Source organism: Crinia signifera, chromosome 2, assembly GCF_055691185.1.
Source record: "Crinia signifera chromosome 2, ASM5569118v1, whole genome shotgun sequence".
NCBI lineage: Eukaryota > Metazoa > Chordata > Amphibia > Anura > Myobatrachidae > Crinia > Crinia signifera.
The window spans coordinates 163,408,767-163,425,698 of record NC_139218.1 but is presented as its reverse complement, the minus strand read 5'-3'; the positions used below and the strand labels follow the sequence as shown (position 1 = coordinate 163,425,698).

General features: G+C 42.2%; 1 protein-coding gene across 3 annotated transcripts in view; it reads right to left on the bottom strand.

The window, feature by feature from the left end:
• The window catches only part of LOC146060192 (cadherin EGF LAG seven-pass G-type receptor 2-like), a 264,989-nt gene that overhangs the window by 30,279 nt on the left and 217,778 nt on the right, over positions 1 to 16,932 (bottom strand). For 2 of the 3 annotated variants that reach the window (XM_083173156.1, XM_083173155.1), the window contains exons 29-31: positions 12,958 to 13,084; positions 7,129 to 7,245; positions 6,908 to 7,032 (exon numbers count right to left, since the gene is read on the bottom strand). In XM_083173156.1, coding sequence (XP_083029282.1) covers positions 6,908 to 7,032; positions 7,129 to 7,245; positions 12,958 to 13,084 — 369 coding nt within the window. Of the gene's footprint in view, positions 1 to 6,907; positions 7,033 to 7,128; positions 7,246 to 12,956; positions 13,085 to 16,932 lie in introns of those variants that run through there. The other variant, XM_083173157.1, reaches the window with a different exon arrangement.

The window sequence follows — 16,932 nt, the reverse complement described above, 5'->3', positions numbered from 1 at the left end:
CACCCACCAACATTCCACCAGAATCTGAGCTGCAAAATCCAAAAATCACTCCTTCCCTTCTGAGTCCTGCCATGCACCCAACTGGTATTTTTTGGTCACATGTGAGGCATTGCCGTACTCGGGAGAAATTGGGGCACAGATTTTGGGGTGCTTTGTCTCCTTCATTCCTTGTGAAAATGACAAATTTGGAGCCAGAACTGCATTTTTGTGTAAAAAAATGTAATTTTTCATTTTCACTGCCCAGTTGTATCAAAATTGGTGAAACCCCTGGGGGTTTGAAATGTACACTATACCCCTAGATGAATTCCCTGAGGGGTGTAGTTTGCAAAATGGGGTCACTTGTGGGGGGGTTCCACTGTATTGGTGCTTCGGGGGTCTTGATAATGCGACATAGCACCCACCAACATTCCACCAGAATCTGAGCTGCAAAATCCAAAAATCACTCCTTCCCTTCTGAGTCCTGCCATGCACCCAACTGGTATTTTTTGGTCACATGTGAGGCATTGCCGTACTCGGGAGAAATTGGGGCACAGATTTTGGGGTGCTTTTTCTCCTTCATACCTTATGAAAATGAAAAATTTTGAGCCAGAACTGCATTTTTGTGTAAAAAAATGTAATTTTTCATTTTCACTGCCCAGTTGTATCAAAATTGGTGAAACCCCTGGGGGTTTGAAATGTACACTATACCCCTAGAAGAATTCCCTGAGGGGTGTAGTTTGCAAAATGGGGTCACTTGTGGGGGGGTTCCACTGTATTGGTGCTTCGGGGGTCTTGCTAATGCGACATAGCACCCACCAAAATTCCACCAGAATCTGAGCTGCAAAATCCAAATATCACTCCTTCCCTTCTGAGTCCTGCCATTTTTTGGTCACACATGAAGCATTGCCGTACTCGGGAGAAATTGGGGCACAGATTTTGGGGTGCTTTGTCTCCTTCATTCCTTGTGAAAATGAAAAATTTTGAGCCAGAACTGCATTTTTGTGTAAAAAATGTAATTTTTCAGTTGCACAGCCCAGTTGTATCAAAATTGGTGAAACCCCTGGGGGTTTGAAATGTACACTATACCCCTAGATGAATTCCCTGAGGGGTGTAGTTTGCAAAATGGGGTCACTTGTGGGGGGGTTCCACTGTATTGGTGCTTCGGGGGTCTTGCTAATGCGACATAGCACCCACCAAAATTCCACCAGAATCTGAGCTGCAAAATCCAAAAATCACTCCTTCCCTTCTGAGTCCTGCCATGCACCCAACTGGTATTTTTTGGTCACATGTGAGGCATTGCCGTACTCGGGAGAAATCGGGGCACAGATTTTGGGGTGCTTTGTCTCCTTCATTCCTTGTGAAAATGAAAAATTTTGAGCCAGAACTGCATTTTTGTGTAAAAAATGTAATTTTTCAGTTGCACAGCCCAGTTGTATCAAAATTGGTGAAACCCCTGGGGGTTTGAAATGTACACTATACCCCTAGATGAATTCCCTGAGGGGTGTAGTTTGCAAAATGGGGTCACTTGTGGGGGGGTTCCACTGTATTGGTGCTTCGGGGGTCTTGCTAATGCGACATAGCACCCACCAACATTCCACCAGAATCTGAGCTGCAAAATCCAAAAATCACTCCTTCCCTTCTGAGTCCTGCCATGCACCCAACTGGTATTTTTTGGTCACATGTGAGGCATTGCCGTACTCGGGAGAAATTGGGGCAAAGATTTTGGGGTGCTTTGTCTCCTTCATTCCTTGTGAAAATGACAAATTTGGAGCCAGAACTGCATTTTTGTGTAAAAAAATGTAATTTTTCATTTTCACATCCCAGTTGTATCAAAATTGGTGAAACCCCTGGGGGTTTGAAATGTACACTATACCCCTAGATGAATTCCCTGAGGGGTGTAGTTTGCAAAATGGGGTCACTTGTGGGAGGGTTCCACTGTATTGGTGCTTCGGGGGTCCTGCTAATGCGACATAGCACCCACCAACATTCCACCAGAATCTGAGCTGCAAAATCCAAAAATCACTCCTTCCCTTCTGAGTCCTGCCATGCACCCAACTGGTATTTTTTGGTCACATGTGAGGCATTGACGTACTCGGGAGAAATTGGGGCACAGATTTTGGGGTGCTTTGTCTCCTTCATTCCTTGTGAAAATGAAAAATTTTGAGCCAGAACTGCATTTTTGTGTAAAAAATTTAATTTTTCAGTTGCACAGCCCAGTTGTATCAAAATTGGTGAAACCCCTGGGGGTTTGAAATGTACACTTTACCCCTAGATGAATTCCCTGAGGGGTGTAGTTTGCAAAATGGGGTCACTTGTGGGGGGGTTCCACTGTATTGGTGCTTCGGGGGTCTTGCTAATGCGACATAGCACCCACCAACATTCCACCAGAATCTGAGCTGCAAAATCCAAAAATCACTCCTTCCCTTCTGAGTCCTGCCATGCACCCAACTGGTATTTTTTGGTCACATGTGAGGCATTGCCGTACTCGGGAGAAATCGGGGCACAGATTTTGGGGTGCTTTGTCTCCTTCATTCCTTGTGAAAATGAAAAATTTTGAACCAGAACTGCATTTTTGTGTAAAAAATGTAATTTTTCAGTTGCACAGCCCAGTTGTATCAAAATTGGTGAAACCCCTGGGGGTTTGAAATGTACACTATACCCCTAGATGAATTCCCTGAGGGGTGTAGTTTGCAAAATGGGGTCACTTGTGGGGGGGTTCCACTGTATTGGTGCTTCGGGGGTCTTGCTAATGCGACATAGCACCCACCAAAATTCCACCAGAATCTGAGCTGCAAAATCCAAAAATCACTCCTTCCCTTCTGAGTCCTGCCATGCACCCAACTGGTATTTTTTGGTCACATGTGAGGCATTGCCGTACTCGGGAGAAATCGGGGCACAGATTTTGGGGTGCTTTGTCTCCTTCATTCCTTGTGAAAATGAAAAATTTTGAGCCAGAACTGCATTTTTGTGTAAAAAATGTAATTTTTCAGTTGCACAGCCCAGTTGTATCAAAATTGGTGAAACCCCTGGGGGTTTGAAATGTACACTATACCCCTAGATGAATTCCCTGAGGGGTTTAGTTTGCAAAATGGGGTCACTTGTGGGGGGGTTCCACTGTATTGGTGCTTCGGGGGTCTTGCTAATGCGACATAGCACCCACCAACATTCCACCAGAATCTGAGCTGCAAAATCCAAAAATCACTCCTTCCCTTCTGAGTCCTGCCATGCACCCAACTGGTATTTTTTGGTCACATGTGAGGCATTGACGTACTCGGGAGAAATTGGGGCACAGATTTTGGGGTGCTTTGTCTCCTTCATTCCTTGTGAAAATGACAAATTTTGAGCCAGAACTGCATTTTTGTGTAAAAAATGTAATTTTTCAGTTGCACAGCCCAGTTGTATCAAAATTGGTGAAACCCCTGGGGGTTTGAAATGTACACTATACCCCTAGATGAATTCCCTGAGGGGTGTAGTTTGCAAAATGGGGTCACTTGTGGGGGGGTTCCACTGTATTGGTGCTTCGGGGGTCTTGCTAATGCGACATAGCACCCACCAACATTCCACCAGAATCTGAGCTGCAAAATCCAAAAATCACTCCTTCCCTTCTGAGTCCTGCCATGCACCCAACTGGTATTTTTTGGTCACATGTGAGGCATTGCCGTACTCGGGAGAAATTGGGGCACAGATTTTGGGGTGCTTTGTCTCCTTCATTCCTTGTGAAAATGACAAATTTTGAGCCAGAACTGCATTTTTGTGTAAAGAAAATAATTTTTCATTTTCACTGCCCAGTTGTACCACAATTGGTGAAACCCCTGGGGGTTTGAAATGTACACTATACCCCTAGATAAATTCCCTGAGGGGTGTAGTTTGCAAAATGGGGTCACTTGTGGGGGGGTTCCTAACTTTTAGCATCTTATGGTGCCTAGAAACCTACATGGTGCCTAAAAAATAATCTCATAAAAAGGAGGCTCCAAAATCAAGTAGGTGCTCCTTCTATTATGAAGCCTGTGGTTTGGTCAACGTGCACACTAGGGCCACATATAGGATATTTATGAAAACAAAAGAATTGGGGGAATCAATTTTTAGTCACATTTCTCTAGTAAAATGTACTGTGTTCCTTAGAAAAATGTATTAAAATTGCAAATCTGCAAAAAAAATGAAATTTTGAAATTTCACCTACACTTTGTTTTAATTCCTGTGAAACACCTAAAGGGTTAACAAACTTCCAAAATGCTGTTTTGAATACTGTGAGGGGTGCAGTTTTTGAAATGGCATCATTTATGGGGGTGTCTCACATACAAGTCCCTCAAAGTCACATCAGAACTGAACTGGTCCCTAAAAAAATCAGTGTTTGAAATTTTCTTGAAAATTTGAAAATTTGCTATTCATATTGTAAGCCTCCTAGTGTCCAAAAAAATTAAAAGGAAGTTGAAATAATGATGGAAACATAAAGTAGACATATGGTCTATGTTAGTTATTAACTATTTTGAGTGGTATGATTATTTGTCTCACAAGCAGAAAATTTAACATTTTGCAAATTGCTAAATTTTCCATTTTTTTCCGACATTTTGGTATTTTTCACAAAAAAACACAGACTGTATCGCCCAAAATTTACCACTAACTTGAAGTACAATGTGTCACGAAAAAACAATCTCAAAATCACTGGGATAAGTAAAAGCAAAAAAAAGTTATCCCCACTTAAGTGATACATGTCAGATTTGAAAAAAAGGGCTCTGTCAGGAATGCAAAAACATGCTGTGTCAGGAAGGGGTTAATAAACTAGATGAGTGGGCGAAAAAGTGGAAGATGAGGTTCAATGTAGATAAATGCAAGGTTATGCACCTTGGGAGACATAACCAGTGTGCTAGTTATATTCTAAGCAGGAAGGCATTGGGTAATTCAGTACTGGAAAAGGATATAGGAGTCCAAATAGATAACAAATTGGGGTGTAGTGCTCAATGCCACATAACAACAAAAAAGGCCAACAGAATTCTAGCATGTATAAAAAGGGGTATGGAAACTAGGGACTCAAAAGTAATTCTGCCACTGTTCAAGGCATTCGTTAGACCACACCTTGAATATGGAGTACAATTTGGTGCTCCACATTATAAAAAGGACATCATAGAATTGGAAAAAAACAAAGAAGAGCAACAAAGCTAATTAAGGGAATGGAAAATTTAAGCTACGAGGACAGATTGAACAAACTGGGACTGTTTACACTAGAGAAGACATGTTTAAGGGGGGACATGCTCAACATGTACAAATATATCGGGGCCAATATAAGGATCTGTCAAGCTCCCTTTTTACTGCAAGGAAGGACTCTAGGACACGTGGGTACGAGTTTAGATTGGAAGAAAGAAGATTTTGTTCGCTTAGAAGGAAACATTTATTTACAGTCAGGTCAGTTAAACTATGGAACTCTCTTCCGGGTGAGGTCGGCTGACACAATAAATACATTTAAAATAAGGTTGGATAAACATTTATTGGTTAAAAACATCCAGGAGTACAAGTAAGAATCATAATCTGTCTTTAAAAACAAAACAAAACAAAACAAAAACATCTGAATACACTAAATATAAAAAGGGATAAGCTATTAAAACCTAGGTTGAACTCGATGGACACAAATCTTTATTTAGCCTTATCTACTATGTAACTAAGGGCCTTATTCTACTTCACTCTTAGAGGCAAATTCCTTCTTAGCTGGACAAAACCATGTGCACTGCAGGAGGGGCAGATGTAACATGTGCAGAGAGAATTCGATTTGGGTGGGGTTTTCTTCAAAGTGAGATCTATATTGCAGTGTAAAAATAAAGCAGTCAGTATTTTCCCAGCACAGAAACAAAATAACTCACCAAATCTAATTCTATTTTACATCTGCACATTTTACATCTGCCCCCCTGCAGTGCACATGGTTTTGTACAGGCAAGAAGGAATTTGTCTCCAAGAGTGAACTAGAATAAGGCCCTAAGTTCATTTAATAGACAGTAACCTATCTGTAATTTATCAACATGCAATTTAAATACATATTAGAAGAAATAACAATTAAATATGAAATTAAAGTAGGAACAGGCTGGAGGCCACAGATGAAGGCTAAAGGCCACCATACACGTGATTCTGATGGATCGGGCCAAAAAATCAGGTGAAATTAGCCAAAATTGGATGCATTTACCATACAGTCTGATGTGTTGTCCCATGTGGCATCAGATCGGAGTCGGAGGTCAGACAGGCAGACCATAAGATGGGTCGAAATTGGACCCATCAATGGTACATCGCTGGTGCTTTTTGGCACGAGTGATGTATCACAGTCGATCAGGTCTGTAGTTGTGTGCCAGAGATGCCAACACTGGCCCACACCTCTAGTCTGTAAAGCTAAGAAGCACTGGGCAGAAGAGGTGCTCTCCCCGCACTGCATCCTTCCGGGGAACAGGCTGCACTGTGGTAGCAGCGGGTGGCTAGGAGGTGGGAGCCCACCCACAGCTACCAAAACTTTCATTCAAATGAATGGACAACCATTGATTGGCTCTTTCAGGTAATCAGTGGCCATCCATTCATTTGAACAGTCAACTTCCCTGGTAATGTAGGCACTTTTTACATGTGAAAAATCACATGCAATTTATCACATGTAAAAAATGGCACTTCAAGCGCCAAATCGTATGTGAGCCCTCACAGGGGGCTGCAGGGAAAGTTGAACGTAAATCAGGTCAGATTTGTCCATAACACAAGTAGAAAAGTGTATGGGGGCCATTAGGTTTGCATTTTAATGTGATATACATAGCCCTGGACTCCTGGTAATCTTACCTCGCAGACAACTTTTGTAATTTGTTAAACCTCTGGCCATTATAAAATACTTTTGTAATAAGTCTTGGCAATTTTAAAGATACAGATTTGTAAATTCAAATAATTTTCTTAGACTTGAAAGCAGTCTCACCTTAACAGGAATGGCAAGTAACAACGACTCCCTCTTGATTCAAGTGAACTATGTAAGGAGCCCGTTGAAGAACAATATGGCAAGTGATAAAAGTGGCCATCTTTAGAAGTACTACCTGTATGTGACTACAAGAGAATTTTTGAAATGATCAATAAATCAAATGAATGTAAATTATATCACACCTGTATTAAGAAATAAAATCAGACAAGTAAAAGTCTTACCGTGATTAATGTCGATTTTGTCACAACACTAGGTTCATTCACCCTAATGACAGTACGCTTAAGTGCCCTGAAGGCATCTTTGTTAAATATCACTTTGATCATGAAGATAAGAGGACCCTGCCAGGATAAACATTAATATTAGATCATCATCATAAGGGCCAAGAAAACATTGAGCCTCCTTCATATATTACAAGAAAAAGCCAGCTACAGTTCACAATCCATGTTGTAATGGAAGTGATGCAAATGCATTATATATTCGATTGTATTTGATTTGCATGCAGAGAAAATATTGTTTTTTAAATATATAACATACTGAGCGAAATGCATTTATGTATTACAACAACACACATTTTAAACCTTACCTATCCACCCTTTTCAGTAGAATATGGTTTTACCAAGATGCAAAAACTTGATTTTTGTACTTACTCTTATATCACTTTCTCAGATTCCATCTTGGGGACACTGGACCATGGGTGTTGCTTGAGGGATCCATAGGAACTGATGCTTAATTAGTTGCTCCATCACTATGATCTCTTGCCTTCTGCAACCTGTGGTCTGCAGTACAACTTCAAAAGTAGCCCTAAATCAAGGGTGGACTACCTAATGTACAGTAACTTACAAAGCAACTACAGCAAACCCACAAACAAAAACTGAGTGTATGGGTGTGGATGTAACGTTCCCCAGATAGACAGACAGAAAAGGATTTAACAAAAATCCAGTTTTAACTTTTATCCAATATGGGGACACTGGACCATGGAACATACAAAAACCGCCCATTCAGAAAGATATGAATGGAAGACTTTCCGACTGACCGGTTGATACAAATACCGGAAATAAATAAAGCGTTGAACCTGTTGGTAAACAGAGGACTAAACTGACACAGATTTAATGGGAGCCTAACAGAATTGGAAAACAACCTGCTGAGTTCAATAGGGAGCCACATGACAAGGAATGCGGTAAATACCAGAGTATGTATTATATTACATACATTGTCCTTGTTTTGTGATCTAGACTGCTGTACAAGGCCTAATTGAGTCCCCTAGGTCTCTCCAGAGTGACACTGTGGTGGTCCTCCTGTGAGACATGAGGATCAGCCTCAGGAGATATCTTGAATTGTATAAACATTAATAAATGAAAAATATCCACACCAGCAATGGTCACTGGTTGTTTGTCATGTACAGCTCCAATATTGTTTAGAAGCACCAGCAGCTAGATCATATAAGCATGTGCATACCCCAACATCTTCATACCTCATTTTGCCTTCCCCATCCTAAACATATTACCTGAGTGCGCTATTACTCCATCTCCAAAATGTAACTAGGGGTTTGTACAACTCAGCTGCAGCTACCCGTGCACCTCCTCAAACCCCCAACTCTGATAAAGCGCAGTACTCTAGAATTCATGTAAACTGTCCACCTGTACTGCTGCACATACCAGGAGTGGCTACACAACACCATTAATCATTCATGGGAATCCTAGACTACAGAAACACATGAATAGATAGGGATAGGGATACCTTCTCTCAGTTTGATCACACAGCAAACAAATTAAATCAAGGACAAAAAATCTGTACCAGCATCTTCATACTCGAAAAATTATTGAACAAAAAAAAAAATTGTGGTGGTATATATTTGCACTCCAATGGTACATAGATCAGAACACAATACCCAAGGGTTTGGAGATCAAAAATACACCCATGTGCAACCAAGACAATCAGACATTCGACGGGCGGCAGTCGGCATTTAGATACTCTCTAGGCTGCGAATATATGCAGCTCAGCAAATAGGTCACCCCCTTATGGCTATTTTCCCAAAGAGCATGAGATTTTCAGGAGGTGAAAGACATTGCTGAAAATCTTTCATTATAAAAGGCTATTTACATAATGGTCTGGTTTTTTTTTCCAAGGGTTCCATATATACATTACTGGCACCACTGCCCACCAACGTATAGGAATAAGCAGTTAATGGCAGCCTTCTCTGGATAGCCATGGTGAGCCAAGCCCTATTGTCCTCAGCTGCAGTACAATACATAGAACAATAGAGTAGGGGATTAGCAGAGTAATCCTATTACTCACTCATTAACCCTTATAAAGGGATAGATGAGGATGGCTCTATCTGTATATACCTTGCTGGACTGTGCCAGCAATGTATATTCCTTACCAGATTTTATATATACATTGGTGGGCAGTGGTGGCGATGGAGTATACATTGCTGGCCTGCGCCAGCAATAAAAAACTAAATATATATATATATATATATATATATATATCTAGAATAAAGCAAACGGGCGCTCCATAGTGCATTACCAGTTTAAAATTTGGTTTTATTAAATGAAAAGAACGTCCCCAATAGCAAGGGGTAACGTACCGCAATAGGCGGTATAAAACACCGCAAGAATGTCAGCATAAAAGATTGCTGTGCCAGCAATGTATACTGTATATTGTGGGTAGTCTGTTTCACATTGGTGGCAGTGGCTACTTACTTTTATATTGCGTTAATAAGGGGGACAAGAAATATAAAGGATAAAAAAAAAAGAGACAAAGAAACATAATATTAAATGTTAAAAAGGAAGAACTATGGAAGCCCAAAGATTTTCAATTTGAGTGCTAGGACATGCTTCCAGAGGAACCTCAAGTTTGCTCCCACTTGCAGGATAGACCCATTTCAAACCTTCATAGATGTCGGAAGAATTACATTTAAAAAGTTTTTCTTGAATCAAACGCCAGTTCCAGAAGAAGAGACTCAACCCTTTAAGAAAAAGGGCAACTTCTACCCTACCCATGTTAAAGGCAATTTTATTGAGACCTTCACTCAACTCATTATAGACAACATCCCCAGCCTAAACCAAAATAAGTATATCAGGTAGTGGAATCTCACACGGAAATAAAGACTGGCTATTAAAAGCCTACAGGAAGAACAGAGCATAATTGTCAAACCATCTGACAAAGGCGGAGGCATCATTATTATGGATAAATCCTGGAGTGAAGAAGAAATCCGAGTACAAGAGGTCGAACAATCATACCATAAATTGAACAATGATACCACAGCCAGAATAAAAAATTACTTTTCTTTACTGCTAGAAGAGCATCTCCAAAAGGTATCAATTAAAGAAGAAGAACATAATTTCTAACCATCCAATCCACTAACCTCCACCATATACGTCCTCCCAAAAACTATAAGCATGAATTCAAACCTCCAAAACCATCACATACAACCCCTGGATAAAAACATTCCCTCCTATCTAAAAGATATTACGGATACACTAGTAAAATTGAAGGAAATAAATTGGGATAATGACATGTATGTTATCTCTGCGGATGTCACATCATTATATACAATCATCAACCATGATAAAGGATTAGTTGCAGTCTCCTGGTATTTTGACAAAAGCTATCTAGACAATAAATAAAATGGAATTCAGTTCATATTACATAATAACAGTTTCTTTTTCAAGGGAGAAAACACCATGGGTACCAGGTTCACCCCAGCTACGCAAATCTTTTGGGAGGAAGACAACATCTATCTCCATCTGGCATGGGGTCAAAACCTGGTATCCTGGCTCAGATATATAGATGACATCCTTTTCTACTGGAGAGGTCAGAGAGAATAATTTTTGTTCCACCATTCACGCACATGCAAAGGGATGTGTCAGTGTACACATCCATTCGCATGCTTCCGAGGGGATTCGCTGGGGTAAGTGGCATTAAGCCATTCACTAAGCAGTGAATGACTGCTGCTTAGTGAGCCGTACTGAATCAAGCCCAAAATGTTACAAGAAACCCACTGATACAAATAGTTTTATACCTAAAGAGTGAATATCTTAACTGATGACTAGATGGGATATCAAAACTTCCTGTCACCTGATTGGAACTACCTTTTTAAGGGAAATCAGTGGAGCATGCAGACATCCTTAATAAAGGGGGGAGGAGGTCATGCATAAACCATACATCCCAACTGTCTAGATCAGTGGTGTCAAACTCATGGCCCTCCAGCTGTTGTGGAACTACTTGTCCCAGCATGCCTAGCCACAGTTTGAGCAATACATTATATAAAATCTGTGGCAGGGCATGCTGGGATGTGTAGTTCCACAACAGCTGGAGGGTCATGAGTTTGACACCACTGGTCTAGATTTTCAAAGGACATTCCAAATTTTTTTGGGCCTGGCAGTGTCCCACTGTGGAGGGGTGGGGGAGGGGGAAGTTGGGAGTCTCCCCTGTTAGTTTCTGCTCTGCCTAGCAGTAAATAGAAGCTGTGCCTCCACTATATACGTCATCCCAAAAACCATAAGCATGAATTCAAACCTCCAAAACCATCATAGCAGGAACCGATAGCCTCACAAGCAATCTCATTATACATCTACCATCACATACAACCCCTGGTTAAAAACATTCCCTCTTATCTAAAAGATATTACGGATACACTAATAAAATTGAAGGAAATAAATTGGGATAATAACATGTATGTTATCTCTGCGGATGTCACATCATTATATACAATCATCAATAGTGCAGTGTCTAATCAGGGAGATAGAGAGGGGGCATGGCTAACAGCTCACAGAGCACTGTCCATGCCCCCACATTGGTGGCACAGTGAACACGGCTTTACAATCACTCCATGAAGCCATACCGCCTTTGGGTACGCACACGGCAGGGCAATGAGGGTGTCCTGTGACTACGGACTCTACAATCAATCAAATATATCTTTATTGTCAACAAATGCCCACATGCAGTGAACACTTAACGAAATTCATATATGGACAATACAGCGTAGGAGAACAATAAAAGAAAACAACATCAGAATACCAGATCAATGCACAAATCCAACTATTTCCGCATTCAGAGCACGAATTGCCACTGCGAAGAAACTCTCCCCAAACCGTCTTCTTCTACATAAAATTGAACGATATCTCTTGTTTGATGGTAATAAAGAGAACAATTTACCACTAGGGTGCAAAGGATCTCTCAGGATACTCTTTGCCTTTGAGAGGAGCCGGTTTTCATATATATGTTGAATACTTGGTAAAGCGACCCCAGTTATTTTGCTTGCCAGTAAAACCACTCTCTGAAGAGATTTGCGGTCAGCGGCAGAGCAGGAGCCGAACCATATTAGGACACCGTATTGGGAGATATGCGAAAGCTGTGTAGTGCAGTAATGAATGTTGTATACTTGGCATACAGTAGGTATGTTCCTGCTTTTTGCAACCATTCTACAGGATGAATGAAATCAGGGCACACAGCCAGTTCTGATCTTCATTGCTGATGGATCTTCTGATGTATGCTGCAGACCATGTACAAAAATATCAGAAACCTTATAAATAAATTTAAAAACAAAAACTCATCTAAAAGTACAAGGCTGCAGCCAGGGGTGAATTTTGGGGTCATGCCACCGCTAGGCACATTATGGGTCGCCTCCCATCAAATCACTGGACCCTTTACTTTGGGGACTACAGTCTGCCAAAGTAGCATCGTCCTCGCTGCCTGCACAGACACCATAATTTACTGACCATTACCCTCTCCTTCCACATGAAAAAATAAGTCTTGACAAAACCAAAATAAGAATCCTGGCCTCATTTGGTCATCTGCCTAGCAGGTTACTAATGCAATTGACCATGCTGTGCGCCACCCTTAAGTGTGTCACACTAAAGACCATGTGTTGCAGAAGGTAGGAGCTACGCCGTTAAATTTATACTAGTCTAAATAAGTCCTAGCAGATCCCTCAAGTAACCTCCATGGCCAAGTATTCCCTAGATTGGAGGAAAGAGAAATTGCACCTATACTAGGTTGATTAATACTTTGTAAAATTTTAATAAATAAAGTTTTGACTCCCATACCTGTGCACAGACAACACCTGCATACATGTAGTGTAGAAGCAGAAGATCACTGTTGATTGACAAAAGCGCCAGAACCCATGATACACTGACTAGGAGCAATAGGACAATGGCACAGCGGAGTCCTGATCTATGATGGGAGATAAAAAAAACATGTTATGTCAGGTCTCTTGCGGAGTCTCTCAGTAAAAAAACAACAATCTATTTATAGAGATGCAGTGAAAAGCATACAGTAATGTAAACATTGAACAAATTGTTAACACACAGTTTCAGGTTAAGATAAGTGCAGGGGCTTATTGGTCATAGACCTTACTGAGTAGTGGCCCTGTCCCTCTCCTGTCTTCCACACAAACAGCCTTTGCTGGTTCACAGAGCAGAGTACCTGATACTGCAAATATTAAGTTGGGAACTCATTTATAACCATTGCAATATCTGTTAAAAGGGACAGGAGTGGGCACCATCTGGTAATGTAACAATTTATGGAGCATTTCTGGGCTCCCCACTGGGGAGTGATATTTGAGAAATTCAGGGAATTATGGTAATGAGTTGTTTGTCTGCTTGATGGATGCTTTAGGGCTGGGGTAGCCAACCCTAGTCCTCGAGAGCTACCAACAGTGCATGTTTTGCAGGTCTCCTCACAGAATCACAAGTGAGCTAATTAGCTCCATCTGTGGATCTTTTAAAATGTGTCAGTGATTAATGATTGCAGCTGTGCAGTAGCTAGGTTGTCTGGAAAATGTGCACTGTTGGTAGCTCTCGAGGGCTAGGGTTGGCTACCACTGTTTTAGGGTCTGTGTTCAGTCTAGGCGGGGTATTATTTGAAATGCAGAGGTTTGTGGTTTGTCACAGCAGCTTAAAGGAGGCCACCTAACTACCAAGCATATTAATAAAAAGGCATTCACAATGGTGTAGTGATATGTTAATCCCACCTGTTTTTGTGTTGGTCCTGCCTATATTTGATTTTGTGCCACCCAAGTTAGGCCACTCCTGTAAATAATTCCCTATACGCCCCTATATAAGTGGATGCAAGGAAAATTTATAGAGCCAGAACTGGGTCTGAGGAAGCCGATTATTTCAATAGAGGTGGGGAAACGCGTTATACAGGATCCTAATCAGCTACCTGCTGGCTGCAGGAACCCAGTGTTCCATGAGAACGTTCCAGATAAGGCTGCCTATAAAAGGATAAGCACCAGCAGCTGGGCATACAGTTGCAATATTCTCAGGGTATTCCAGCCTGCAGCTCTGTTGCCATACATTCAGTAGGAGTTCCTGTGCTGCTAATTGAAGTCATGCAAGCTCTCCCGTTATGCAATGATTATCCCATTCAGTGTCCATTCCTGCTATTACAGTTGCCTTCTGGTTAGTTGTCCAATCAGTGCAAGGCAAGGAGTTTAAAGATTCAGCTCCTGGACTAGGAAGTTGCTCCAAGCAACGTTGTTACCCGACTTATGTTCCCGGGACACTTGTTGCTGTTACCTGATCCCTGTATTTCATCCTGATTGAAGTTACATCCACCTTGTCATCCAGTTTTACTCATTGGCATGCTCCATTGCTGTTACTGACTTCTTCAGCTACTCGCCGTTGAGCAACTTCCAAGCTACTGACCAGACACCACCAGTTACCATGTCACTGTGCGGCTTTCTAACTGCTACCTAATGCTATCCACTACCCTGACTGGGGCTTCAGTTCCAGTCCAGTTCCTGGTTCTTCTATGGTATTAAGTACTTCTGCTCTGCAGACAGCGTTCCTGGCTATTCTCCAGTATTAAGTACCTCTACCCCGCCATCAGTTCCAGTCCAGTCCTCTGGTTATTCTCTGGATTCTGAAGCTTTCTTCATTCTTCAGCTCAGGTCCAGTTCCTGATCAGTCTCTAATCTACAGTATTATTCAGCCCTTCACCACTCCATTTCTTAAGTCTGCACCTTCAGTCTGTCCTACAGATCAAGTCAACTGTTCCCTCATTCTCCAACTCTGGTTCAGTCAGCCTGATTAATCTTCCGGATTCTGTATTTATTTGCCAAGCCTGCCTATTTATTTCTAGTTGCTGTTATGGGGGACATTTACCAAAATGGATTCGTAGAAAAAAGGTGTATTCGTAGGCAGAAATACACCTTTTTTTTACAAATTTTTATTTTCGGGATTTACAATCCCAAAAATACAACAATTCGTATTCCTAAAGATGGAACATTCGTATTTTTATTTACAAATACGAATGTCCTACACCATCGATAGTATACGACAGAAATCACCATTCAAAAGAATGGTGATTCCTGATTTACTAAGCAGCCGTACTGATAATACGGCTGCTAAGTGTTTTAAAACACCCACGCAAATACGACAGGAAAATACACCTTGCTTTCCCTGTCGTATTTGCTTTAAGCCTACACGGATCAGTCAGATCCGTGGAGGCTTTAGTGTAAAAAAATAGAAAAAAATAATAAAAAATAAAAAAAACGGCGTGGGGTCCCCCCCACAGCCATAACCAGCACCAGGCTGATGGAGCCGGGGCCGGTAATTAAAAATCAGGGAACCCGACAAATAGGGGTTCCCCGATTTTTAACAACCAGCCCCAGGCTCCTGCTCTGGGGCTGGTTCCCAAAATACGGGGGACAAAATGACTAGGGGTCCCCCGTATTTTAAGAACCAGCCCCAGGCAAAACCAGCCAGCAGGGTAATGCCACAGCCGGGGGGAGACTTTTTATACAAGTTCCCCCGGCCAAAGCATTCATCCCTACCGACCAGTCAGCCTGGCCAGGGGCCCTGGGGGAGTGGGGACCCCCCCAATGAAGGGGTCCCCCCCCTCCAGGACTTACCTGACCAGGCTGAAGCCTGGTACTGTCCCCGATGCCCCTGGGCGGTAGGCATCGGGCTGATTAGTTCCACAGTTAAAAAAATAGTACAATAAACACACTGACACAATGAAAATAAAAGTTTAATACATACATCACACACATACTGATACTTACCTTTCTTGATCCCGTAGGTAGCCCTGGTCCTGATGTCCTGTGTCGTCCTCCAGGTCCATGTCGGCTGTCTGCGTCGTCCTCCAGGTCCATGTCGGCTGTCTGCGTCGTCCTCCAGGTCCATGGCGGTGTCCGGGTCCGAAGAAATCCATGTTGGAGCTGTGGAAGGAAATCCTACTCACCTGGTCCTGCGCTGAAGAAGTCTTCTCCCTGTCCGACGTAATCCAGGTAATGTTGAAGCTGTCGCCGGTCCCCGCTGTCTCCGCTTCGCGCTGAGGAGAGATGCTGAGATATTTCATACTCGGCGCCTCTCCTTAGGATGAATTCTATTGACCGTCTAGCGGCCAATCAGGAGCCGAGAAAGTCGGCCCACTCCCCCAGGGCCCCTGGCCAGGCTGACTGGTCGGTAGGGATGAATGCTTTGGCCGGGGGGACTTGTATAAAAAGTCTCCCCCCGGCTGTGGCATTACCCTGCTGGCTGGTTTTGCCTGGGGCTGGTTCTTAAAATACGGGGGACCCCTAGTCATTTTGTCCCCCGTATTTTGGGAACCAGCCCCAGAGAAGGAGCCTGGGGCTGGTTGTTAAAAATCGGGGAACCCCTATTTGTCGGGTTCCCTGATTTTTAATTACCGGCTCAAGGCTCTGTCAGCCTGGTGCTGGTTTCGGCTGTGGGGGGGACCCCACGCCATTTTTTTTTTTATATTTATTTATTTTTCTATTTTTTTTTTACACACTGCAGCCTGCACGGATCTGACTGATCCGTGCAGACTGCTAGAAACATTCGTATTAGCGGCCGTATATATGTGCCGCTAATACGAATGGTTACACCATCGGAGGGTTACAAAGCAGTCGTATCTGACTGCTTTGTAATTTCCCCTCCGGAACACGACTTTGCATACGACTAAAACAGTCGTATGCAGCCGTAGGGGAAATACCAATACGAAAAACTAGGTTTTTCATATTGGTAAATTTCCCACTATATGTTAAGAAGGCTATTCTAAGTTTCCAGTTATCC